This window comes from Symphalangus syndactylus, chromosome 5 (genome assembly GCF_028878055.3).
Source record: "Symphalangus syndactylus isolate Jambi chromosome 5, NHGRI_mSymSyn1-v2.1_pri, whole genome shotgun sequence".
NCBI classification, from domain to species: domain Eukaryota; kingdom Metazoa; phylum Chordata; class Mammalia; order Primates; family Hylobatidae; genus Symphalangus; species Symphalangus syndactylus.
This window is the reverse complement of record NC_072427.2, coordinates 148,928,695-148,955,081: the sequence shown is the minus strand read 5'-3', so window position 1 is coordinate 148,955,081 and position 26,387 is coordinate 148,928,695. Positions and strand designations below refer to the sequence as shown.

Sequence of the window (26,387 nt, the reverse complement as noted above, 5' to 3'; positions counted from 1 at the left end):
CACGTGGGACAGAAGTGCAGGGATGGTCTCCAGGAAACAGAGCCAGGCTCCCCTTACCCCAGCAGCACATGTTGCCCCTCACCCTTGGGCAGGCCGGGCTGGGGGCTCCCAGGCCTCTTGGTCTGCATGCTGCATGTTTTTACCTCTCACCACGATATTCAACCCATGGGACAACCCACCATGCATTCATGGCCCAGGGAGACCCTCCTGTCACCCAGGTGTGGGTCTATGGAAGCCCAGCCCTCCTCCAGCAGACAGAACACTCCAGTCCCAGCTCAGGTGTGAGATAACAACGCCATGACTGCAGCCGCCACCTCCCCCTCCTTCTGAGGACCCACTGCAAACCACGTGGCTGCTCTCTGCCCTGACTCGTATTAGCAAGAGGAGGTTATTAATTCATGGACAGCAATATTATAATAAGACCTTGATATTAAGTGAGGACTGCTATGAAGGCCACAGTGGCATGGAGTTAGGTCGTAAGAAGCTGGAGAGGAGACAAAACACAACCTTCAATGAGAGGAGAGGGTTTCCAGGACACAGCATGAGATGTCCTGACTTGTGAGAGAAGAGCAGGTAACAACAGCCCAGCTGAAAACACCCAGAGAATCCCAAAGTGGCAAAGACATTCAGGGAGGTGGAAATTCACGGCGGTAAACAGGCGTGGAAATAAAGGAGATTTAGGGGATGGATGGGACCCAGAGGGGACCTGTGCAGAGAAGTGGGGCAGGCCAGCACAGCAGTCCCTGACCAAATTTTGTGGCAAGTCACTTAAACCTCACAGTTAAAATGAAGAGAACCACCTCCGTCTAGTGTCTGTCCCTTCGGGACATCAGAAGGCTACTAAGATAAAGTCTATGAATGTCCCCTGAAGACTTCAGAAGAAAGCCTGGCAAAAACACTCATCCCATCATTCACCAACTCATGACATCTTCAGTCCGAAAGGGCTCAGGCTGAGAACGTGGTCTTACGTGTTGGTCCACTCCAAGAAAAATTATAAAGTAGGAAAATACTGGTCTTGTTACCTTTCTCTGAAAAGGCCCCATTGTCCCCAAACTCTCCATACATGAACACCGTTGTGACCCACTCTCCAAAATCTTTTTTACCTTCCAACTGCCCCTCATTCATTCTCCTAACCCCATCAGTACTTTCAGGCCAAAGCAGCCGAACTCAGCCAGAAGTCTGCAAGGAAAAGAGTGATCTGATTAAAGCACTCCTGTCCTCCTATGAAGACTTATGAGGTTCCGCTTTTTTAAAACCTCTCGCTTGTTAAGCGAAATGCATTTTTGCTTATTATACTTCAGTAAGCCCGACTGAGTGACAAATCATGGACCATGTAGGAGATATTTCTGAAACAGGCCTATCCTTGGATCTTTTAAAATGTACAATGCCCACATGTGAGGCCGCCTCTGGATGGGCCCTTGAACCCAAGCTCTGAACTTTAAGAAGTGGTGCCCAACTCCTTCAGTCTTCATATGGGGCCAGTGACGAAACTGGACATCCTGGGATCAGGGACATAACCACACTTCTCACCACCAAGAGGCTCCTAATACCAGCAGTTTGGGAGATGTAGCTGCTAGGTTTCAAACGGGAAGTCAGCATCTCCCAGACAGAGGCCAAAGTGTTTCAGATTGCAGGAGCCCTGTCTCAGAGTCAGGAGACCAGAATTTCCACTATACAACTACGAAGGCTTGACCCGGCCGGCTCTGTTCCCTTTCTGTCCTCAGTCTCCTCCCGTGTGACAGAAGAGGCTGACATAATGGCACCTCAGGGCTTCTTCTTCTCTGCCCTCTACGATGCTCCCAGTTATCCCTGTGGCCGGACTCAGGAAGGGTGAGCAGGGCAGTGAGTTGTGCTTTGCTGTCACCTAGTGGTGGTAGCAGGTAATATTCTTAATATTCTTTTTTTTTTTTTTTTTTTTTTTGAGACGGAGTCTTGCTCTGTCGCCCAGGCTGGAGTGCAGTGGCACAATCTCGGCTCACTGCAAGCTTCGCCTCCCGGGTTCACGCCATTCTCCTGTCTCAGCCTCCCGCGTAGCTGGGACTACAGGCGCCCGCCATCACGCCCGGCTAATTTTTTGTATTTTTAGTAGAGACGGGGTTTCACCATGTTAGCCAGAATGGTCTCGATCTCCTGACCTTGTGATCCGCCCGCCTCAGCCTCCTAAAGTGCTGGGATTACAGGCTTGAGCCACTGCGCCGGGCTGCATGTAGCAGGTAATATTCTAACTTAAAGAGATGGACGCTTGAGGCAAGCATCGCTCCAAGAATTTCTGAACTAGAGAAAAATACCTGGGAGATCTTCCAGCACAACCCCCTCATTTGATCGATTCGGTGGGTCTCAGAAAGTGAACACTGGGATCTAAAAAGTTGCTCCTGTGTGTGCTAATTCCCTGCAGCGTCTCTGTTCATACCAGGACCAGGATTCACGGTTTCCCACCACGAACTTATTGTAATAGTTAGTGGTCATTAAACCACCACTCACTAAGCACCCCCCATGTGCTCGATGCTGTCACCTCCAGTCTTCCCAACAGCCTGCAAGCCAATTTTATAGAGAAGAAAATTAAGACGCCAAGATGTTAAGTGACTTGCCACTCACTTAAGTAGATGTTAGGTGAGATGTTAGGAGGCAAGATTCAAACCTGGAAGTGTGAGGTTCCGGTACCATGCCATTTCCACGCGGCTTCTCTGCCCTTCATTTATCACGGTGCGGACCACTTAGCAAAGGGACCCCCATCCTCCTCATTCCCATGCCAGGAGACCTTTGCACGATGGCAGGAGCAGATAGAGCCTGCTGCTTGTGGGGTCAACCAGAAAACCTCTGCTCTAAGCAGGTGCCAGGCCTGGGACAAATCAGAAAGAGAGGGGCTCTTTCTCTGCCCCTGCCAATATTTTCAAACAGGTGCTTCTGGGCATATGGTGGACCCTGAGAGACACCTTAGAAGAGGACAGACAATCTTCGGCTGGGAACAGGGCTGTTCAAAGTGCATTCCCTGGGCCAGGGCCAGCCTGTGAGGACACAAGCACAGAAACTAAGAGAAAGTGTTTAGAAAATCTTAGGGAAATTTGGCAGAGTCATGTCATGTCTGTTATATGTCATAAAAAGTGGGAGGTGAGAGATTAGATTTGGGGCTCATGAAAAAAAGGAAAGAAAACATTTTTTAAGGCCGGGCATGGTGGCTCACACCTGTAATCCCAGCACTTTGGGAGACGGAGGCAGGCAGACCACCTGAGGTCAGGAGTTCGAGACCAGCCTGGCCAACCGGCGAAACCCCATCTCTACTAAAAATACAAAAATCAGCTGGGTGTGGTCGTGTGCGCCTGAAATCCCAGCTACTCAGGAGGCTGAGGCAGGAGAATCACTTGGACCTGGGAGGTGGGGGTTGCAGTGAGCCGAGACTGTGCCACTGCACTACAGCCTGGGCGACAGAGCAAAACTCCGTCTCGAAAAAAAATTTTTTTTTTGAGACAGAGTCTCGCTCTGTCGCCCAGGCTGGAGTACAGTGGTGCAATCTCAGCTCACTGCAACCTCGGCCTCCTGGGTTCACGCCATTCTCCTGCCTCAGCCTCCTGAGTAGCTGGGACTACAGGCGTGCACCATCACGCCCAGCTAATTTTTTGTATTTTTAGTAGAGACGGGGTTTCACCATGTTGGCCAGGATGATCTCGATCTCCTGACCTCTTAATCTACCCGCCTTGACCTCCCAAAGTGCTAGGATTACAGGCGTGAGCCACTGCTCCCGGCTGAAAATATTTTTTAATTGGGTGGGATCATATTATTTTTGTCATTGCTTTTGTTTTATTTTTATGAGAATTCATTTTTATTGTATTTACAAAAGCATGGGTCCACAGCAGGCTGGAAATCTAAGAAAAAGCATCCTTTACGATTCTCTCCTATGGATAGCAGGAGGAACTGATGGGTGCAGCCTCTGAGACAGCCTTGGATAGTTACAGAAACAACAATGAAAGCTATTCCTGCACTTCTGTAGAACTCTCTGGCTTTAAAGTGCTTTCACACACATCTCCTTGGGGCCCACAGCCATGCATCATGGAGGCAGAACAGGAATTAGGTGTCTACGTAACACACGAGGTGACGCGGCTTCCGGTAAAGACTGAAGGATTGTGCAAGAGCATCGAGTGGGGAAGCAGGGAAGCCTGGCCTGACAGGTCTGCACCCCGTTCCTGCTGGGTGCTCTTTCTGCTCTCCCTAGATCTGCCCCCAGGAAAAAGCCACTTCTCTTTCCCCTTTCAAGTCCTCAGAAGAATGCAGAATCCGTGACCCCTTCCCCAAGCCCTTAGTGACATCCCACAACCCTGCCCCTTCACAAGGGACAGACTGGACAGAGTAACACCCCGAGGGATAATGTCTCCACCATCAGATGGGCCCAAACAGGGTGTTTCCAGGCCCAGCCCCATTTTCTTTGTGTTATGGCCAAGAACACATGTCCCGTGCTGCAGCCAGCACGCTGCGCACACTTAATAAATTACACGGACTTCTCTGCTCTCTCGAATCTGGCCTCAATAATTTGCACATTCGCCGGCATTGCAATGAAGCAGTTGTGAAAATAACCCAATCTCTTACAATAGGAACTTGCAAGTTTATAACCCCCTGTGGCTGAAGTGTGAGACACCTCGTCACGTGACAGGTATCCAAGTGCTATCCTAAGAATGCATGCCCAGTGCTTCAGGAATGCCAACGAGTGCCTAACAGGACAGCCACAGCCTATATTTGAGGTCTCATTGTCCTCTTTTTTGGATTTGTGGCCATAATATAATTATTGTGGTTATTAATATTTAAGGCTATCTGTATTTTTTCCTTCATGACAAAAAAGTTCATTTCAAAGCATATCCGATGCTGACACAGTCCTCTGAGTGATGTTCCTTTTCCTGCTGAGTATGATGAAGAGACAATGATCTACGCCTCCCCCACACCAAAACTCTGAGACACTCTAGGTAAGAGGCCCCAGGGATAAAGAAGAGCAATAAGGAAGATTCCCCTACCCTCTCCTATTTTTTGTTCCTACCCAGGTCTGAGATTCCCCTCCTTAGAGACCCTTCGTGATATCAACCTTCTGCTAAGGCACCAAACAACCCTTCCAATTCAAAGGTGCTCATTGGCCAATCGCTAGCTCTCCTCATCAGAAAAAACAGTTCCAAAACCCTCAGAGGCTAAGACAGAGGAGGGGAGAATTAACAAGAGTTGGTCTCTCTGTTTGGGAGAAGAAAGAGTTGAAGGGGAAGTAGAAAAGTAAGCATCTGTCCTTCACACACTGCAATCCCAGCCTTCCTGAGAGACACTGGTAACTGAGTCCACGTTCCCTCTACAGAATATTGACAGCTCCCACAGTCCAGGACACTGCCTCTCAAGTGGAGTCCTGGGCATCACTAAGTCCCCTCCACAGCCATCTGAGAGCCACCCTCTCCCATTCTGGCCTCTACAGCCCCTGCCCCAACCCCTCACCATTCACTTTGGGTATAAGGAATTGGAGTCGGGGAAAACAAGAAGACGGGATGCATTTTGAAAGAGAAACATCTGGAAGTTGCATCCTTCAGGGTGTATGCATAATCTATTTAATACTACACTGGCTAAGATTAGACTTGGGAGGGAGATAAGGAGGAGTAGTCATCCTCAGATCATTGCCACCAGCAGCAGAACATCCACATAGGAGCCAAGAGTCGCAAACCAGCACGGCCTTGGATGCACGGCCTCCGTGCCTGCTTCAGGCACAGCACCGGAGTCATGGAATGTTAAGAGCTGACCAAGACCTACGACTCACATTACAGATGAGGAAAACAAGCTTCGCTGTGGGGAAGAGACTTGTTGGGCCCATGGCTTGCTAGTGACATGGCAGGGACATCAATGTCTTTTTTTGAAATAGAAAGTTATATGCATATACGTCAATCATATGCAAATTTATGTGTGTCCCTCCATTTTCAGGGCATGGAAGGCAGCCCCTGGGAAAATTTAGTGGGAATGCTTGTTTTTACTTGTAAGTATTTTCTGGAAATTCTTTGCTTCCTATGGCGCTCCTGCAAGCTAAGTTCTTACATTTTTGTCAGATTCCGTGAGGATCAACCCCAGGCATTTTCCTAGAAACTCCCTCCCTGACTTTGGCAGCTGACTCCGCCACAGAAGAGCCTCCCCTCCTCCATGCCCCCATGACCAACACCACCTCCATTACCATCCTTGTTCAGCCCTTGTTTCTTCCTCTCTCTGGCTCCACAGCCCCCTCACTCATCCCTGCCTCCAGGAAAACTGAAGGGCAGGCACCAGCTCTGTGCCTGGTGACTCACCATGCCTGGGGGGCAGAGGCAGCCAGAGACACAGCCCATGCTCGTGCACTCCAGGTCGTAGTTCTGGCACGTTTTGGCACACTCGAGCCCTTCGGCCCGTGGGTTGTCGGCGGGACACACCAGCTTGACCATGGGGGGCCGACAGGATAGGCTCCTTTTGCCTTGAAGGTAGGAAAAGCAAAGAGATGATTAGTGAAGGAGAGAATGGACCTACCTTCCACACTGTCCTTTGGTCCCCTAGAGGCTGTGACTAAATTTAAGAGACTCAGAGGTGCCCACTCGTGGGGACCAGCTGCTGCCTGAGCCAGGGTCCCTGTATGGGGCTGGAAGGGCATCTTCTCACCTGGGCTTCTGACCGCTGGCTTACACTGGTCACTGGTGGCAGCTCTTCTGACCCCAGTTCTCATCTAACGTCCCGTACTTGTCATCACCCTTAACCTTGCTATAGCAGGTTACATTGAAACAGGATGCATTGTGGAAATTTCCAGACCCAGGCTTGAAAAGACCTGAGTTTGGGTGCTAAAAAGGAGTTTTAATGGACCCAACAGAATCATTCCTAAATGGTTACAACTAACGTGGGGAGAGAAGGCCATCTGACCACAATGGCTTTACAAGAGATCTTTGCTCGCGTCAACCCCTGCCCAGCCACTCCATGTGAATTTGCAACACCTGCAACACTCCATCCCTGGACACTCCAATCTCCCCTCCCTGCTGCTTCCCCTCTGATATCCTGTATATGTTCTTCTCACCATCTGATATACTATACATCTCACTTACTTGTTCACTGTCCTCCCCAAGCCACTGGGCCCACTAGAACGCATGTTCCATGAAGCCAGGGATTTCTATCTACTTTGCTCATTGACATATCCTACTTCGTGGCACTTAGTAGGTATCAATGGCTAATTGGGTAATGCTGACAGCAGATGACTGATACTGCACCTTTCTTTCCAAAGCCCAGGTGCACTTAATAGCATTTGTATCACATACTCGCTCCTGTGGGCAAAAAAAGTCGAAATTTCTAGCCTCATTTTTATATGGAAACTCTTGTGAGAAAACTGAAACTCCAAAACTTTTCCCAATCTGCACAGAATCCCAGGAGTTTTCTGACTTTGAAAAAGATTACGTTTTCCAGTGACCAGACTAGAGATTCTGAGCAGAAGCATGGAAGGTAGGTCTGAGAGGCAGAATGCAACAGAGAGAGTGGGTGTGGGGGAAACGCTCTGAGAGGGAGAGAAGAAGATGCAGAAGGATGGAGTGATCTTGAGGTCACAAGTTCTGGTCTTAACTTTTGAGCCACCCATGCCCTCGGGATCTTGCCCCAGCTCTAGGCTGAGAGACACTCTCCAGTCGGTCATGCGAGGAGCCAGACCTCTCACGCAGGGCAAGCCAGGAAGCAAACAGCATGGCACAGGGCCAAGGGTCCCTTGGACAGAAGGAGCCTTATGGAAAGTGAGAGGCAGAGAGGGAAGCAGTCAAGCTGGAGATTGAAGACAGCCATTTATCTCTCTCCCACTGGAAGAGTCCTTTCTAAGCAAGGATAAGCCTTCTGGAAGCAAATAAGGGCCCTGTGATCCATAAATGTGAATGTGAAACCCCCAGTACCAGGTCAGCCCCTTCTCCCTTCTGTGCCTGGTCCTTAAACAGTACAACAGGCCAGGCGTGGTGGCTCATGCCTGTAATCCCAGCACTTTGGGAGGCCGAGGCGGGCAGATCACTTGAGGTCAGGAGTTCGAGATCAGCCTGGCCAACATGGCAAAACCCCGTCTCTACTAAAAATACAAAAAAAAATAGCCAGGTGTGGTGGCACGTGCCTGTAATTCCAGCTACTTGGGAGGCTGAGGCACGAGAATTGCTTGAACCCAGGAGGCAGAGGTTGCAGTCAACTGAGATTGCACCACTGAACTCCAGCCTGGGTGACAGAGAGATTCTCAAAAAAAAAAGACAGTGCAGCCACCATCAGGACCTTCGAATAGAGAGCAATGGACCCAACCCTTCTCTTTCTCTCTTTCAAACCCATCCAAGAAGCTTTCTAAAGAAAGAGCTGTCTTCATCAGCATGTCCATAGGAAACAAGAGGCCATCAAAGAAGGGTGACTGTCATCACAATCAAGGCCACCAACTCACTCACAGCTATCCACTGGGTTAAGGTCTCCATGGGCAAAATAGGGGTCTCATAGAATTTATCTGCAAGTCTTTCCCCTTATACGAAATCAAATACTCCTTGCCTCAATGACTGGGATTTACACATTCAAAGACATGTCTTGGCCTGAAAGTCACTCACACAAACCCAGAAATTATGGCGATCCTGGGCGAAGCCAGACTCGTGCCTGGATGCACACACATATCAGACGGTGTCACCCAGCTCTCTCCCACCATTCCACATGTGAGGAATCCAGGCAGGATGGAGTCAACGGGCCTTCCAGGGGGACAGTACTCACTGCGATGAGACAGGGGACTGCTGAGGACAGCATCGGGCAGCAAGCTTCCGGGGACTCCACTCATGGTACAATGCATGAAGCCATCCTCACAGTAGCTGCAGAGAGGAAAATCATAGCCGAGCTTCACAAGACTCGTCTATACTCGCTGCCTCCACATCTTCACCTCCCACTCACTCTCTGCCCCTTCCAACCAGGTCCCAGTCCCATAACCCCTCCTGAAGCACAGCTTGCTAACGTCACCAACGGATGATCTCCAAGTCACTAAATCCCACGGGACTTTTTTCGGTTATTTTCTTAATCGATCCCATTCAACATTATTCATCACTGTTGAACACTCCACTCTTCTAGAAAAAAAAAATATTTCTCTCTCCAGGTTTTCCTCCCACTTCCTTGGTTCCTCTTTCTCAGCCTCAGCTTTCACGCGCCCCCACTGCCTGGCGATTAAATATCGGCCTTCCCCAGGCCCTGTCCCAGGCTCATTCCTCTTCTCACACCCTGCTGCCATCCACATCCCCAGCTCCAATCACAGACTTCACTCACAAATCTACATCAGCAGCTCAGACCACTCCTTTGAACCCCAGACCCATATGCTCAAATGCCTACATGGTCTCACGAATGTAGTGAGTCTCAAACACACTTCAAACTCAGTATATTCAAAACTGAACTCACGATCCCCCCCACCAAAGCCAATTCTCCTCCAGGGCTGATTCACTGAATGGTGATGCCATCCATCTGGCTTCACAACCAGAAACCCAGGATCATCCCTGCCACTGTCTTCTCCCTCATCCTCTGTATCTGATTCATCACCAAGCCCTTGGACTTGGCCTCCAATATACCACTGAAATTCATATCCACTTTATCTCCACTGTCATGAGACAAGACACTATGACCTCTTGCCTGGACTATGCAAAAGTCTCCTAACTGACTGCATATTTTTATAAAACATGTGTGGTTGCTTTGTATGTATGTATGTTTAATTTGTATAAATGATATCACATAGCACGCTGTGTTTTGCTTTTCCCATTGAGCACCGTGTTTGTAAGATTCATCCCTGTGAAGACATGGACCACTTGTCTGTGACTTCTGTTGCACAATACACCTTTTACCCACTCAGTGTCCCAGTGATTGACATAGGTTGTCACCTGCTCCTCACCACCACAAACAAAGCTGTGCTGAACATCTGCAGACATGTGTCCTAATGAACGTGAGTAAGGATTTCTTTAGTCTCTCTGCAGAGGCAGAAGTGCGGGGATGGCAGGTGTGAATACCTGACCTGCACATGATGTGCCAAGTACTCTCCTAGATGGCTCACCCAGTCTATGCCCTACAAAAGCAGATGAGGCCTCCATGCCCCTCAGCTCTGCATTAGCCAGATGTCTAATTTTTCCAGTCTAGTATGAAGTCATACTCATTGCTTTAATTTGCATTTCTCTGACTGTAATAATTTTATTCAGTTTTGTTTTGTTTTGTTTTGCTTTGTTTGGAGACCAAGTCTCACTCTGTCACCAGGCTGGAGTGCAGTGGCTCGATCTCAGCTCACTGTAACCTCCAACTCCCCGGTTCAAGCGATTCTCCTGCCTCAGCCTCCCGAGTAGCTGGGATTACAGGCATGCGCCACCACGCCCAGCTAATTTTTGTATTTTTAGTAGAGACGGGATTTCACCATGTTGGCCAGGATGATCTCGATCTCCCGACCTCGTGATCCGCCTGCCTTGGCCTCCCACAGTGCTGGGATTACAGGTGTGAGCCAACGCGCCTTGCCTGTTTTTGTTTTTTTGAGACAGTCTTACTCTGTCGCCCAGGCTGGAGTGCAGTGGCATGATCTCGGCTCACTGCAACCTCCACCTCCCAGGGTCAAGCAATTCTCCTGCCTCAGCCTCCGGAGTAGCTGGGATTACAGGCACGCATCACCAGGCCCAGCTAATTTTTTTATGTTTAGTGAAGACAGGGTTTCACCATGTTGACCAAGCTGGTCTCAAACTCCTGACTCAAGTGATCCTCCCACCTCAGCCTCCCAAAGTGCTGGGATTACAGGTGTAAGCCACCTGCCCAAGCTCAAATTGACTGTAATGATTTTGAACATTTTTAATGCAGCTGCTATTCAATAAATATCTGTTGAATGAACAAGAGAATCAGCCTTTCCCTTTCTGAGCACATGCAGAACCTGTGCCTTCTTCTGGTTTTTAACTAATACCTAGTTTTAAGAGGGAAAATTCTGCCCACCCCCGTAAATCTCATGTTCTATCTGTCATTTGGACATGACCCAAAAGCTTAATTTTCTAAAAAGCCTCGAAGATAGGTTTAAAATCAACTCCTGGCCCTGAGCCTGGTCTGCAGAAGAATCAATACTCCGCTGTGATGGCCGCTGGGATGACCAAGCACATGGTCTGCAGAACCTCCAGGCCACGGCATTTCACCCTTCTGCCACCTTTTCATGACCACCACTAGCACCTGCTCCAGTGAGGCTCATTCTCCAGTGTGTTGTCTAAAGAATAAAAATAAACAGCTGCACACAGGCCCCGAGGTCCTTCCGACACACCTTCTCCATGAAACCCAATTTTCTAAATGAAGTGGAGAGACAAGCTGCTCACTAGCTTTCAGCTCTGGTGCCTAAAAGAGAGACAAGGAGGCCGGGCACGGTGGCTCACGCTTGTAATCCCAGCACTTTGGGAGGCCGAGGCAGGCGGATCACGAGGTCAGGAGATCGAGACCACGGTGAAACCCCGTCTCTACTAAAAATACAAAAAATTAGCCGGGCGTGGTGGCGGGCGCCTGTAGTCCCAGCTACTCGGAGAGGCTGAGGCAGGAGAATGGCGTGAACCCGGGAGGCGGAGCTTGCAGTGAGCCGAGATTGCGCCACTGCACTCCAGCCTGGGTGACAGAGCGAGACTCCGTCTCAAAAAAAAAAAAAAAGAGAGAGAGAGACAAGGAGGATGCAGACATGGAGAGGTCGCTGATGTCAAACCCTAAAAAGAGTCCAAAGCCAGGGTCACTCCCCAGCCCTGTTCACCCAGGGGCCAATGCACACCTTCTCCCACCTTCTCTGTTTTAGTGAAATAACCAGCACAGTTGCTGCCCTCCCAAGCCATACCAACTTCCTATAGTCTAGCCTCTTTCCTTACCACTGAAACACGGAGGCCACCGTGACCTTCTGATCACCAAATTCAACCATCTATTCTCACTGTAATATGGAGGGTTCAAGAATCCTTGGGTTCTAGTCCCTTGCTGGCTGATTTAGGAAAGTGATAATCTCTCTAAGTCTCAAATTCTTTACTAAAAAAGCAAGCCTTGCCTGCCCAACAGCGTTGTTTTAAGGTCCCAGAGAGAAACTCCTGGAAAACTATAGCCAGACAATTGCAGTAAAACAGCACTGGGCTAAGGCCAAGTGATCAAACCCACAGAGGAGGTCCTTACTCCCTTCTGCCCTTCATTTCCGTGATATAGCGCTGCTCTAGTTCTGCCCTTTTTACTGGCCTTTGATCTTTGGCATCTCTCATTCAATCCTCTTGTTCTTCCTCTTGCCCTCTGAACACTCCCCCAAGTTCCGACTCAGTCCTCTTTTCTGCCCCCTGGCCCACTCCCCTTAGGGATCCTCGCTACTCTCATGGCTGAAACTGTCACCTCCATGCACATCTTTCTCTCCACCCCAACCTCTCATTCACCTTCCAGACCCATTTCAAGCTGTTGATTCCATTTGTTCACCAAGATGGTAACTCAAAGCCATTAAGGCCAAAACCAAAGCCTTCACTTGCCCTCTACCTCCAGAGGGCCCTCCTGCTGTTCTTGCCATCACTGTCCCCACAGGCATTCAAGTTCAGAACTCCAGGGCCATCTGCAACAGCCCCTCCTCCTCTCAAACATCCCACTAATCCATCTGCTTTCCCAGCGTCTCTGGCTTCCGGCTTCCACTCTCCATTTCCACTGCTATTGCTTGATCCAGGGCCTCGCCACCTTCTTATCAGTCAACGTCAACGTTTTCCTGCAGATGCTCTCCCTGCTGTCATACCTCATGCAGCTCCCAAAACCCACTCCCTGAAGTTACTCTTGGATCCTATGTGCTGCCTGCTAAGAACCTTCCAGGGGCTCCATTCCTACTGCTCCAGCATCAGTGCTCACCCCCTCACTTCTGAAGACCCCTGAACCTCATCCCAACTTCCCTCCAGTCTTAGTCTTCCTTCATACAGCACGCGTTTGCGCCAGAGGACTTACCTTGGAGATTATGGAGTACTCCTTGTGCGTTTAGTCCCTAGACTCCTGCTCCACCTCAAAACAATCCTCCAGGCTGGGCGCAGTGGCTCATGCCTATAATCCCAGCACATTGGGAGGCTGAGGCGGGAGGATCATTTGAGGTCAGGAGTTCGAGACCAGCCTGACTAACATGGTGAAACCCCGTCTCTACTAAAATACAAAAATTAGCCAAGTGTGGTGGCAGGCACCTGTAATCCCAGCTACTCAGGAGGCTGAGGCAGGAGAATCGCCTGAACCCAGGAGGCGGAGGTTGCAGTGAGCCGAGATTGCACCACTGCACTCCAGCCTGGGTGACAGAGTGAGACTCTATCTCAAAAAAAAAAAAAAAAATCTTCCTCCATCCTTCCAGCCCACCGCTGTTGTTGGAAACCTGCCCAAGCTCAAAACCACTTCCAGCACAGAGTTTTCCCTAATTCCTCCCACATGGAAATTATCCCCCACTTTTCTGAATGAGTGGGACTTTTTGTCTCCGATATGGCACATCTACCAAATGTTATAGTTATTGCACCTCGATAAACATGTATTGTGTACCTACTTTGTGCCAGGACTGCGTTGGGGGCTGGGGATCAGGGCCTAAGATATGGTCTGGACTCTAGGGGTGGCCACAGTCTAGAGGGGAGATGCAACACGGTTGACTGACAACCAAGTCCAACAGTGATGTGTGTTTCAGTAGAAGGGTAAACAACCTGCTTTGGGTAAAACGCTGGGAGGGGCTTCAAATTAATCTCACTGGAGTGATGAGGAAAAGCTTCCTATCAAGTATAATGTGCGGATTCTGTTCCGGTCTTGATTTGAACAAACCAATTATATAAGACATTTTGAGAAAATCAGAAAGAAGTGAACATGGGGCCAGGTGCAGTGGCTCACGCCTGTAATCCCAGCACTTTGGGAGGCCGAGGTGGGCAGATCACCTAAGGTCAGGAGTTTGAGACCAGCCTGACCAACATGGAGAAACCCCATCTCTACTAAAAATACAAAATTAGCCGGGTGTGGTGGCGCATGCCTGTAATTCCAGCTACTCCAGAGGCTGAGGCAGGAGAATCGCTTGAACCCGGGAGACGGAGGTTGCAGTGAGCCAAGATCGCGCCACTTGTACTCCAGCCTGGGCAACAAGAGCGAAACTGAGTCTCAAAAACAAAAAAAAAAGAAGTGAACATGGATTGACTGTTAGATGTTATTAAGGAATTATTGTTCGTGTTCAGGTTAATAATGGCATTATGGTTGTGTTTACTTTTTTAATTGTTTATTTGCTGAAATACATACTGAAGTATTTGCAGGTGAAATGATAAAATATTTACAGCTTTTTAAAAAACGATTCCAGCCACACAGGAGAGGAGTCAATAGACAAAATAAGAATGGTAAAGTGCTGATAATCATTGAAGCTGGGAATGGATACGTTGGGGCTCCTTATACTATTCTCTCTACTTTAATGTCTGTCTGAAATTTTCCATAATCAGGACTTTTTCTTGAGACAGAGTCTCACTCTGTCACCCAGGCTGGAGTGCAGTGGCAAGATCTCAGCTTGCTGCAACCTCCGCCTCCTGGGTTCAAGCGATTCTCCTGTCTCAGACTCCCAAATAGCTGGGACTACAGGCACCCGCCACCACACCCGGCTAATTTTTTGTATTTTCACCGTGTTAGCCAGGATGGTCTCGATCTCCTGACCTCGTGATCTGCCCACCTCGGCCTCCCTAAGTGCTGGGATTACAGGCATAGACTATCAGGTACTGTGTCTGGTTCTTTTTTTTTTTTTTTTTTTTAAGTGACTAGATTTCCCTCTGTCGCCTGGGCTAGAATGCAGTGGCGTGATCACAGTTCACTGCAGCCTTGGCTTCCTGGGCTCAAGCAATCTTCCCACCTCAGTATTCCAAGTGGCTGGGTCTATAGGTATGCACCACCACGGCCAACTACTTTTTTTTCTTTGTATGTAGGGACAGGGCCTCACTATGTTGCCCAGGCTGCTCTCAAACTCCTATACTCAAGCATTCCTCCCACCTCCACCTCCCCAATGCTGGGGATTACAGATGTGAGCCACTGCCCCAGCCTGGCTCATCTTTAGATCACCGATTCTTAGCCAGAACTAAGACAGAACAGGTGACAGGTAAGTGTTTGCTCAACAAATGTCCTGTTGTAAATTTCTTCTATGCTCATGGCAACCCTGTTGAAACTGACCGTCACAGAAGGCCTAGGCAAAGAGCTGCAGGAAGCAAGCATGATTTGGAGCTATTTTGGGGAAGTGCATGAAGCAGGTCAGGGTAGCAATGCCCCATGGAGGCATCGCTGCAGTGGTCCATGTTCTTCCTGCTCAAATGCTTCAGCTTGGGAATACTGAAAGCAGGCTGGAAAGGAGGGTGACAGGGAGAGCTCCCTTTTCCTGTTCCAGAAAAGGAAAACTGAGACCTAAAGCCCAGAAATGGGGGCCAACACATAACAGTTGGCAATAAAACCCAAGAACTCCTACTGCCAGCCCGGAATCCTAGTTCCCCGTGTAGTAAGGAAGTCTGAAGACCTGGACCAAATCCCAGCTCTGCTTCCGACCTGCTGTACAATTCTGGACAAGTCACTTCCTTCCTTGGGCCCCAGTTTACCCATCCATGAAGTGAAGGACTTGGGGGTCCCATTTTCCTCCCCAGCTCTGCTGTTTCAGAGGTCCCTGACACTGCTGCCTGCACTTACCACATGGTGTGATGGTCTGAGAAGATGTCTTCCGGCTGGAAGATCTCACCATCATAGTAACAGGGGCACTGGGCCTTGGGCACGCAGTCCCCCCTCTCATCCATGTAGAGCCCTGGGGGGCAGAAGCAGCCCTCCAGGCAGGCCTCATTGCATTCCTCATCCGGGTAAGACAGAGAGCGGCACGTCAGGTTGCAGGGGGTCCCGCACTGCAGGTACACCTGGCCTTTCGGGCAGTTCAGCTCTAGAAGAAAGAGAAGGAGTAAGGCCTCAGCGGGAATGTTGGACAGCAAGGACTGTGGTTCTAGGACTTGCCACCCCTTGTAGCTGTGACCCCCAATTATTTAATTAAAATTTTATTGAGATAATTGTAGACCTGCTTGCCGTTACAAGTAGTAATGCAGAAAGATCCCATGTACCCTTTACCCAGTTTTCCCCTAATGACCCCCAATTATATCTGTATGGTCACCAACTTCCTTTCCCACTATGAGCAAATGTGTATTTTTCAGCATGCAGATGTGTATTATAATTATGGGGGCACACATTTTCTTCTCTCCTCAACCACACGGAACGTGCATTAGTCATCTCTGAATTCTCAAAGCCTAGGATGTAGTAGAAATCCTGGCAGGTTTTGAAGCTGTGAATATTAAAAAGAACTGGGAATGACGGGCAAGGGCATCCCCATGATGATAATGACAATAATGGGTACCATTTATGGAGCACCTACTGAATGCCTAGCTCTTACGTGGGTTCTATGCCTCATGCTGAGTTAGCTCTCATCACCCCCTTTCAAGAAACATAGGCTGAGTGACTTGTTAGGGGTATACCTCACAGGAAGAAGCAGAGGCAGGATTTGAACCCACTTCTCTGCAGCCCTAAAGCTCATGCTCATAACCATTACTCTCTAGAAAGAAAACAGTCCCTTTGAGCACATGCTGGTCCCAAAGAGGAGGGACACTCATACCTACCCCAGCGAAGTGGGCCACACCCATCTGCCCACAGCCCTCACCCTCCCTAGCCTCCCACAGAGAAATACTGCAAGAGACACAAGCCAGGAGGAAGTGTAGCAAAGTGGCAACGCAGCTAAGGGAACGGGCTCTGTATCCCAAATACCTGGATTCACGCCCAGGTCCACCACTAGTTGGCAGTGTGACCTTGGGCAGTATCCTCACTGGATGGAATAACAGTATCCACCCAGTCTTTGTGAAGGTTGAATGAGCTAACACATTTAGAAGAATGTCTGGCATGTGGAGAATGTTCACTGCTAATAATGTTCACTGTTAATAATTATTATTATCATTCTTATTGCTAAGGAAACAGCCCCAGCTCAGCGGGCCCAAGAAGGAAGGGGTAGTCCAGAGAAAGGCCTTGCCCTCGGAAGCTCTGGCATTCTGGTGACAAAATTCCTTATGGGCAGGGTAGAGGACAGGGAAGGTGTGGCAAGCATTCTGCACTTTCAAAATGCCTTCCCTTTGCAGACCAGCTGCTGCCCAAGAAATGAGAACCTCACCCTGGGCATGCTTCTTCTGAGACCATTAGAATCCTTCCCCTCTCCGTTCAAATCCATTGCTCCAGCAGAAACCCACCGGCAGAGCATTTCACAGATGTTGTGAAAGTGAGCCTTGGCCGTGAGCCTCAACAATGGAGTGGGAAGCCTCTGGAGAGACCTTGCAGCCTCCCGCTCCTACAACCACCCTGAACTTGGTGTTTGAAGGTAGCTGGGAAGGGAGGGCCTCCTTAATCCTATTGGACATTGATTTTCTCTGCAAGAATGGAAAGGTTGGATTATTGGATGAATATTGAGGGAGTGTAGGTTAAGACAGGATGTGTTAGACAATAAAGATGGAGATGTCTTTCAACCCCCTGAGCCTACAATGACAACGGCACATTTTACCCATTAAAAAGCAGCTAGACTTGAGAACTTTCTTTGTTCTGACAGGCTATCTCTAGCGCTGGCTTGGAGCCTTATTAAATTTCTCCTTTAGCCTTCTTCCCCAAAGAAACAATGCACATCTCAGTTTAGAAGACACTTCTTGTGTATCCACTGCATGCCAGGGACTATGCTAGGCCCATGGAGGTGGAGATGGCCAGCCCTGGTCCTTGCCTTCAGAGAGGACCAAAGGAAGCACAACCAATTTGCAAGAGGAAAAAAAAATTCTGTGTGTTTCTCCTGAATCTCCTCACACCATCCCACAAAGCAGCTACATGGTAAGTCTGTGCTCCCTGAATGTCTCCAATTGATGTGACCTCTTCTTATGAATAGATTCACTGGTTTAGGGCGCTCTGTTCATTTCTCTGGAAGAGAAAGTGAAAGTGGGTAGAGGAGACAGCTGAGCCTGAGCTCTTCTCCAAGTCAAGAAAAGATGGGGGCAAGAACCCAGGAGTCTTACCCAACTGCCTTGGGTGCAAAGGGACAGCCCACGGCCATCTGGTCAGCCTAGTCTGTTGTCCCATAAACCCACAGAGACAGACCCCTCTTGTCCTTAACAGTCTCCAGGGAAAGCTCCTTGCTACCTCCCTTTCTACCCTATCATAATGCCTCAGGAGTCAAGACGTTCTTTAACTGAATCTTATCCCTACTACTGAAGCATCAGCCCTTTTCCCCTGTTCTGTTCAGTGGAGGTTAAGAATGGCTATTCATGAGAGATTAAAGAATATTTCAGTGGGCCCTTAGTGTTCCGGGAAAATGTCCTAAATTAGGAAATCCTGCGGATGCTGCCGCATACTGATAATGCGTCATTTCTAACATTGGTGGACAAGCAAAGAATATTCATAAGCAGCATCTCATTCACTCCTCATTACTTTCCCCAATTTCTAAATAGCAAATGCTAAGGAAAAAACTGAAGTGCAGAGGGGTTACGGGAAGGGTTCAAGGTCACATAACTGTTATCTCACGGGAAAGTTGCCAGTAAGGACCCAGACCCAGTTGTCCCAGCCCCTAGCCTGTGGCTCCCCAAGACATCCCAGAGCTGGAGGAATGGGGAGGGCACAACTGCTGCATTATGTGCTTGTCCCTTTCGCCCTTACTGTTGTTTCTGCTCCCCTTTTATATGACATTTCTACAACTCAAAACATGAGTTGGCTCATTGGACCCAAAATAGCACTTCTAGGATCCCCATGCCTAAACTGCTCCTTAAATATAGATGCTAATTCCTTTCACTGTTTCTCATAACTCCTCTTCCAACAGGACCATCTAATATATATATATATATATATATATATATATATATACACACACACACACACACATACACACACACACATACATACACACACACACATACATACACAGAGTCTTTCTCTGTTGGCCAGGTCAGAGTGCAGTGGTGTGATCATAACTCACTGCAGCCTTAAATTCCTAGACTCAAGCTATCCTCCTGCCTCAACCTCCCAAGTAGCTGGGACTACACCTACATTTTAATTTCTAAACACATCTACTTTACCCTAAAAAACAGAATACCCACTATGCATTATTCTTAACAGAATATACTCCTCACTTCTATGCCTACTACGATTCTACCATTGGAAACAAGTCTTCTCTGCCAAGAAAGCAGCTTTTTAAAACCATAACCAAGTACATGTCCTCCAGAAAGCCTTCCTTGGTTTTCCCTGCCCTGAATCCACTCATCCTTTTACTTAGTGTGATAGGTATCTAGTAGGGCGGCAGTTTCCATCTGTGACTCTAACAGTAAGTTTGGAGTTCTACATCATCCCTGTTGCCTGACCACACTGGGCATGCAGCAAATGCCCCCAGAGCAATAACAAAAACAAAAAAGTTAGCATAATCCAGCCACCCAAGGGACCAGAGAGTGGGAGCAGACACCAACTCTGGTGCCAGGAATCCAACAGTGCAGAGTGAGAATCTAAAGCCAACCGGGAACAGTGATGTAATTCACCTCTACATAACTTTATACAACGCCAGAGGTTTTGTCCATCGGTGGTTTGCCTGGAGTTATAAGCAAAGGGTTTGTATGTGAATTTCCCATTGCCTTCATTGGACTCTCAAGGGATGCGGAGACCCAGTGGGATCTGGGACCCACTCGCTCCACAGCCTGACCTTAACGTGTGCTGAACGAACACTAGGTGGCAGCGGCCACGGGAAACCCAAGCTTTGCAGGGACCCCCAAGTTCTAGACCTCCAGGTAGGGGGAGCCAACTTGTCTTCCTGGAACAGGCCGGTCCCCACCGCCTGTCCTGCTGGGAGGTGGAAGGGAAAAGTGGGTGCAAATGAACCGTCCTCCACGTTTGTCACAATGCCCTACGCCCTCTTCCCACAGGAAATAATGCAGAGAAAGGGCTTCGAAAAGCACGCGTGGACGGATTTGGAGGGCGGCCCGGAGGGCGGCGGGCAGGGAGGGCACGCACCGCAGCGGTCTGGCTCGCGCCACGCGACGCGCACGCCTCTCCCCGCGCAGGCCGCGGCATAGCTGGCCAGGGCGCCGCACAGGCACTCGCGGCCGTCCGAGCAGGAGCACACGTCGTAGCGGCAGTTCCGCAGGTAGGGCAGCGGGCTGACGGCACGATGGCAGGCCTCGAATGTGGGGGACGTCAGGACCGCGCACGCCTCCTCGGAGAACCTGGCTGTGGGGCGAGAGGAGCGAGCCCGGGATGTGGCGGGGAGGAGCGGGGTGCCACGCCCTCCCCGGCCAACACTCCCTGGGAAATAGCCCAGTGCGCTGCAAGGTCACGCAGAGAAATCTGCAAATGCCACCCCCACCCCCCCCAGTCCATTTATCTTACAATCATCTGAAGCTGAGTTTGTAAGCTGCTGCTGCAGTAGACTGAGAACGTCAAAGGACGGGGACTATGGACTTTTTTTTTTTTTTTTTTTTTAGAGACACAGTCTTGCTCTGTCGCCCAGGCTGGAGTGCAGAGATGCGATCTTGGCTCACTGCGGCCTTGACTTCCTGGGTTCATGCAACCATCCCACGTAGCTCCCAAGTAGTTGGGATTACAGGCGCGCCCCACCACGCCCGGCAAATTTATTTTTTATTATTATTATTTTAATAGAAATGGGGGCTCCCTACGTTGACCAGACTGGTCTCGAACTCCTGCCCTCAAGCGATCCTCCCGCCTAGGTAGACTTTTTTTTTTTCTTTCCCGGGGGTTGGCCCTCGGAGGGCGCCCAATAAAGGGACTTTGAAGAGCAAATGGCCCAGTTCAGATGATCAAGTGCCGACGGTAAAAACAAAGCCCCACCCCTTTCCTCGCTCCCCGCCCCCGCCTCCGCCCTTCCGGAGCACTGCCTCCGGAACGCACTGCACTGATGTGGGGACCTCGAGACCCTGCGAGGTCCCCGCCTTGCCCCCGGGTTCACATACTCATGCGCGGGTTGAGGGCGCAGGGATCGCTGTGCTGCTTCTGCAGGTCCTGGCAGTCCCCGTGCAGCTTCCAGGCGTTCCCGAAGTCCTCCACCCGGGGCTCCGCCAGCCCAGAGGGGGTAATGAAGTCGTCGCCCTGGTTGCCGTTGTAATTCCCACACAGGCCGCAGGTCTTCCCGGCGTAGACGGGGGACAGCTGCGGGAGAGACCAGGCCACTCTGGAGCCGCTGCCGCGAAAGCAGTGGCATAGTTGTTTCGCTAATGAGATGGTTTTAATAAAAAAAAAAAAGTTCCCCGGGTGAAAAATAAATATGAATGTAATAGAAGGCAGCTAAGCCCTAGGCTGCAAAAGGGGAAAAAAAAAAAGTGAACTGCAGTGTAAATTTACCAGCTCCATCCCTGTTCCCAAATCATCAGAGCCCTGTACTGCCACAAGGGATTTTAGAAATTATCCGATCATCTAAGGATGGAGAAGGGAGGCCCAGAGAGGCAAAGTGACTTGCCTAAGGTCAGGGAGGTAGTGGCGCAGCTAGGGTGAGTAGGCAGGTTGAGCCCAGCCCGAAGCGCTCTGCCCTCCATGCCATCCACACCCCACCCAGAGTCACGTGCAAACTCAAGGCCCTTCTATATTGGAAGACTTCGCATTGGTCACTCGGTGTGGGCCCAGCAAGCTGCCGGGTGTGGTCCAAGCCCTCCAGGAGCTCATGGTTAATGACAAGAAACACTTCCTCCCAACCTGCTGCCTGCCACTCGGGCCCTGGGCATCACTGAAGAGAAAGGGCCACAAGCCAAAGAAGACTCTGGGGGTGACGATGGGTAGGAGTAGGGGTCTGCAAGGGCTCTGAGGCAGCCTGCCAGGGTGACAGCAGCAACGCAGCGTCAGAGTTCAAACTCCAGGCCATCAGCACGTGGTTTACTGTCCATTCTCAGAACTGAACAAAATTCTGAGCCCAAAGTGCACATTCGGGGACAACCAGGAGAGTGGAACCTGCCCTTCCCCCACACAGCTGGGGGCATCTGCTGGTTTCTAAGGAGAGGACCCCGACTTGAAGGTGGAGCGGGGGCTGGGACCCAGGAGTCCTGACTCCCTCTCCGCATGTCATTACCAAGGTGGGACGACCTCCCTGCGCTCTGAATCCCGCAGGGGCTACGGTCAGCTCTTAGAGCCCGTTTTCAGCTTCCAGCTCCAACCTAACAAAATGCAGGGTTAACAATCCAGTAGAAGGTCCCAGGCCCTTAGAAATTGAACCCAAGTAAACACTGTTAAGAAAGGGGACAGAGTAATGTTTCCTTGTTTGCTTGACAAATATCAAATGTTGTCACATTAGGCCTTCTCCCACCTCCTTATTTAAAATTTAAATCCCCCCAACCCTGGCAAATCCTGCCCCTTTCTCTGCTTTATTTCCCCGGGATCTATCACTTTCCAATCTATAATATAATTTACTCGTTTGCTTTGTTTATTGTCTGTCTCTCTCCATTAGAATTTAAGCTAAACGAGGCAAGGATTTTTGTCTGTTTTGTCTCACTGCTGTAATCTCAGCATCCAGAATGGTGCCTGTCTTAGCCCTTCCAGGCTGCTATAACAAAATACCACAGACTGGGTGGCTTATAGACAACTGATATTGATTGCCCACAGTTCTGGAATCTGGGAAGTCCAAGATGAAGGCGTCAGCAGATTTGGTGTCTGGTGAGGACCCTGCTTTCCAGTTCATAGATGGTGCCTTCTAGCTGTGTCCTCACATAGTGGAAGGGGCTAGCAAGCTCTCTGAGGTCTTTTAAAAGGGCACAAATCTCATTCTTCATCACCTCCCAAAGGCCCCACCTCGTAACACCATCACCTTGGGGGTTAGGATTTCAACATATAAACTTGGGGAGGACACAGACATTCAGTCCACAGCAGTGCCAGCAGACACTCATTAAGTGTTTGTTGAATGAATGAATCGTTGAACAAATGAATAAGTAAGTGAATGACTAGGTTCTCCTCCTGATGGGCTGGAATGCAATGCCCGCAGTCAGAGCACCCTGGGCAAGGTGGCATAACTGGTGGTGCACCTCCACTCCCTTCCCACCTCTCAGCATCTTTTCTCTCTCCTTTCTCAGGGTTTGATGCTCCCCAAAGGTGTTTTCATTTACCCCCACCAGGCCAGCCATCACTCCCATGCCCCACTCTAAAACCAGGTCTTCTCCCATCCCCTTGGCTTGTCTCAGAGGTCAGCTCGGCCAGGGTTAGGAGAGTGGGCGTGACACTTAGAGACACTCGCTATGTGAAATAAACCTCTGCTCAGTGACAGTTCTGACTAAATGAAGCCTGTGCAAGGATCTTTTCCACACCGCTATGCCTAAGGCAGAGCTGGGCCCTGCAGGGCAGCCAGCAGGGCAGGGAAACAGCACACAGAGGGTGTGATTTCTGCTGGCTGGAGCCTTGCTGCCTGGACCGCCAGCCCCAGGGGACAAAGCGTGCACACCACACCCAGGGGAAGGAGACCAGGGGGCCCCTAGCAGCACCTCCTCTTGCACCACCTCCGCCCCAGCTGGCCTCCCTCCAGCTCTCGCCTCCACACTGCCATCCCCAAAAGCCCTGGTGTCAGCATTCTGAGGCTCCCCACCTCCTGCTCCATCTCAAACACCCCCTTTCCTGCTTCATAATAAAACCCACAAGACAGTCCCTTTCCAAGAGCCCCAGGAATCTGTGTAAAGAAAAAGAAAAAAGAAAAAAGAAAAATACATATAAAAAGACAGTTCTATAGGCCACGGGGTCATCTGACCCTGTCCTGAATCTTGGCCAAGGAAACCTCTTCTTGTTAGCTAAACCGACACAAACCCAGCCCCAAAGATAACCCTACGTCCCCTGCCACGGAAAGAAGTTGGCCTCTCTTCTCCTCAGGGGAGAGACAAAGACCAAAGAAACCTGAGGGACGGAAGGGCAACTGCCCAGGATGAGAAGTCATGGCCCTGCCGATCGAGGGGAGGAAGTGCGTGGGTGGAGAGCACCCTCTCTGTGAGGTGGGAGGATGCTGAGAAAGTGGACTGGCTGGCTGGGCGCAGTGGCTCATGCCCGTAATCCCAGCACTTTGGGAGGCTGATGAGGGTGGATCATTTGAGGTCAGGAGTTCAAGACCAGCCTGGCCAACATGGTGAAACCCCATCTCTACCAAAAATACAAAAATTAGCTGGGCATGATGGTGTGCACCTGTAATCTCAGCTACTCAGGAGGCTGAGGAAGGAGAATCACTTGAGCCTGGGAGGCGGAAGTTGTGATGAGTCCAGATCGTGCCACTGCACTCCAGCCTGGGCAACAGAGTGAGACCCTCTCTCAAAAAACAAAACAAACAGACAGAAAGTGGACTGGCTAACGTGAAGCACCCCCCTGAAGACCGGGGTGCGGGAGGCAAGATCAGTCTCAGGAACCGGGAGACACGAGTTCTGGTCCTTGCCCTGTAACTAAACGACCGTGAGGCCCAGGGCAAGTTACTCCTGCTGCAGAAATAATGGCTCTTTATTTCCTACTGGAAATGGGAGGGTGACAAGAGGATCTCCCAGACCTTCCTGCTTTATGATCTGTGGTTGCAGATTTATTTTCATGAAAGGAAAAAAAAAAAAAGGAGTTAGTTTGAAATTCCCGCAGGAGCTGTAAGACAGCAGAAAGAACATGGCCACACGAGGATGGAGGACGCCAGGATCTCCTGGGCAATACCCGCCGCCCTGCCCCTGCCGCCCAGGGTTATAGCAAGGACCGTGTGGGGCACAGGACCCCAGGAGGCAGGAGGCGGCTCTCCAGGGATCCCAGGCATAAGCTAGCACAGTGGTTCTCAAAGTGTGGTCTTGAGACCCACGGGGGTCCCTGAGACTTTCAAGGGGTCTGTGAGACCGAAACTACTTTCATAATACTATGAAGACATTATTTGCCCTTTCCCTCCTCATTCTCCTACCAGTATAGAGTGGAATTTTCCAGAGGCCACATGACATGCAATATTGCAAAAGATTGAATGCAGAAGTAGCTATGAGAACCCAGCTGTCTCCTATTAAGCCAGCCATTAAAGAAATTTGCAGAAATGTACAACAGTGGCATTAGCCTTGTTGCTTATTTTTGTTCTGGCAAACAGTTACTTTTCTCCAAAACAGTGATGTTTATATTAAGGTGTAGTGGGTTTATTATTATAATTTTTGAATGAGTTAATAAATACATATTTAAATGTCTCTAATTTAATTTCTAATCTGGTAAATATCAATAAATATAATCCTCCTACAAGATCTTGAGGTCCTCAATAATTTTTAAGAGTGTAAAGGCATTCAAGACCAAAAAGTGAGAACCACTTTTTGTTCTGATGGGAAAGGCATGAGGCAGAGAACTAATCCTCGCTCTGCCATGACAGGGTATGGGGGGTCAGAATGGGATCAGAGTCCTCTGATCAGAGAAGTCTATCCTAGCCCTGAAAGTTCCGGAGTGCTGGACTGTCCCTCAACTTCCTGTGCTCTGCTTGCCTCATTTAAAAAATGGCAGTAATAATATTTGCGCTGCCCATCTGCCAGGGTCATTTCCAGAGAAACAGTGTAGATGGAGGCCCAGTGAAAAGTATGGATTGCTATCCAGTGTGATTCTAGGACCACCAAGAACAAGAGGAGGTGGCCCACACATGCAGAGTCCCAGTGCCCAGGGGAAGAATCTGGCGGTTTCCTGAGCAACCTTTCCCAGGCAGGCTTTCTCTTAGCTGAGAGTGCCAATCTGGCTCTTCCCTTACTGCCCACAGTGGGCACCTGGGGAGACACCCCTGCTCCTGGGCCTTGTTTCCAGGGAGATTGGACAGCAAACCTGCCCCCTCCCCAGCCCCACAAGAGCCCACCCCAGTCTAGAGGCTCTTGGGTAGCACAGCCCAGCAGAAAGAATCCCCAGAGCCAAGAAGGGGCATCCAGAAAACAAACACCAGCCTCATAAACAAGAGAGGCCTGTTCCTCGCTCTGGGGGTGTAGGCCATGAGGAGAAAGGAATTCTTCTCCCACCACACAAAGCCATTTTACCCAGAGCACAAGGGGTACTTTGTAAGGGTCTGGCCGCAGGGAGCCAGTACCCCGTGAGGGGACCTACCTTCACCAGCAGCCTCCCGCGGCCATCCCAGTCCATCTGCAGGTCCTCCCCGTGGCTGAGGTGCACGGACGCCGTCACTGTATGCTGGATGCGGAGGTCACCTGGAACCCAGCAGGACAGGACTCAGGCAGAGGTGGGGAGAGGACAGGGTGGTGGCAGGCAGATATATTTGGGAGGAAATGGGGTGTCTCAAAAGGATGGTAGCAATGAAGAGCAATGACTTAGGGGCAGATGGGGTGGCCATGAGGTTTAAGGGGGTGTCAGGAGGAAGGGTGATCAAGGTGGACAGAGCGCAAATAGGGTCCCCCAGGAAGAAGCCACTGCACCCCCGCTAT

General features: G+C 49.9%; 1 protein-coding gene across 1 annotated transcript in view; it reads right to left on the bottom strand.

The window, feature by feature from the left end:
* VWF (von Willebrand factor) overlaps positions 1 to 26,387 on the bottom strand; it is a 180,302-nt gene that overhangs the window by 92,131 nt on the left and 61,784 nt on the right. The window contains exons 13-18 of the mRNA XM_055280967.2: positions 26,053 to 26,153; positions 20,970 to 21,165; positions 20,014 to 20,229; positions 15,652 to 15,892; positions 8,728 to 8,822; positions 6,291 to 6,451 (exon numbers count right to left, since the gene is read on the bottom strand). Of these exons, the coding sequence (XP_055136942.2) occupies positions 6,291 to 6,451; positions 8,728 to 8,822; positions 15,652 to 15,892; positions 20,014 to 20,229; positions 20,970 to 21,165; positions 26,053 to 26,153 (1,010 nt within the window). The remainder of the gene's footprint in view (positions 1 to 6,290; positions 6,452 to 8,727; positions 8,823 to 15,651; positions 15,893 to 20,013; positions 20,230 to 20,969; positions 21,166 to 26,052; positions 26,154 to 26,387) is intronic.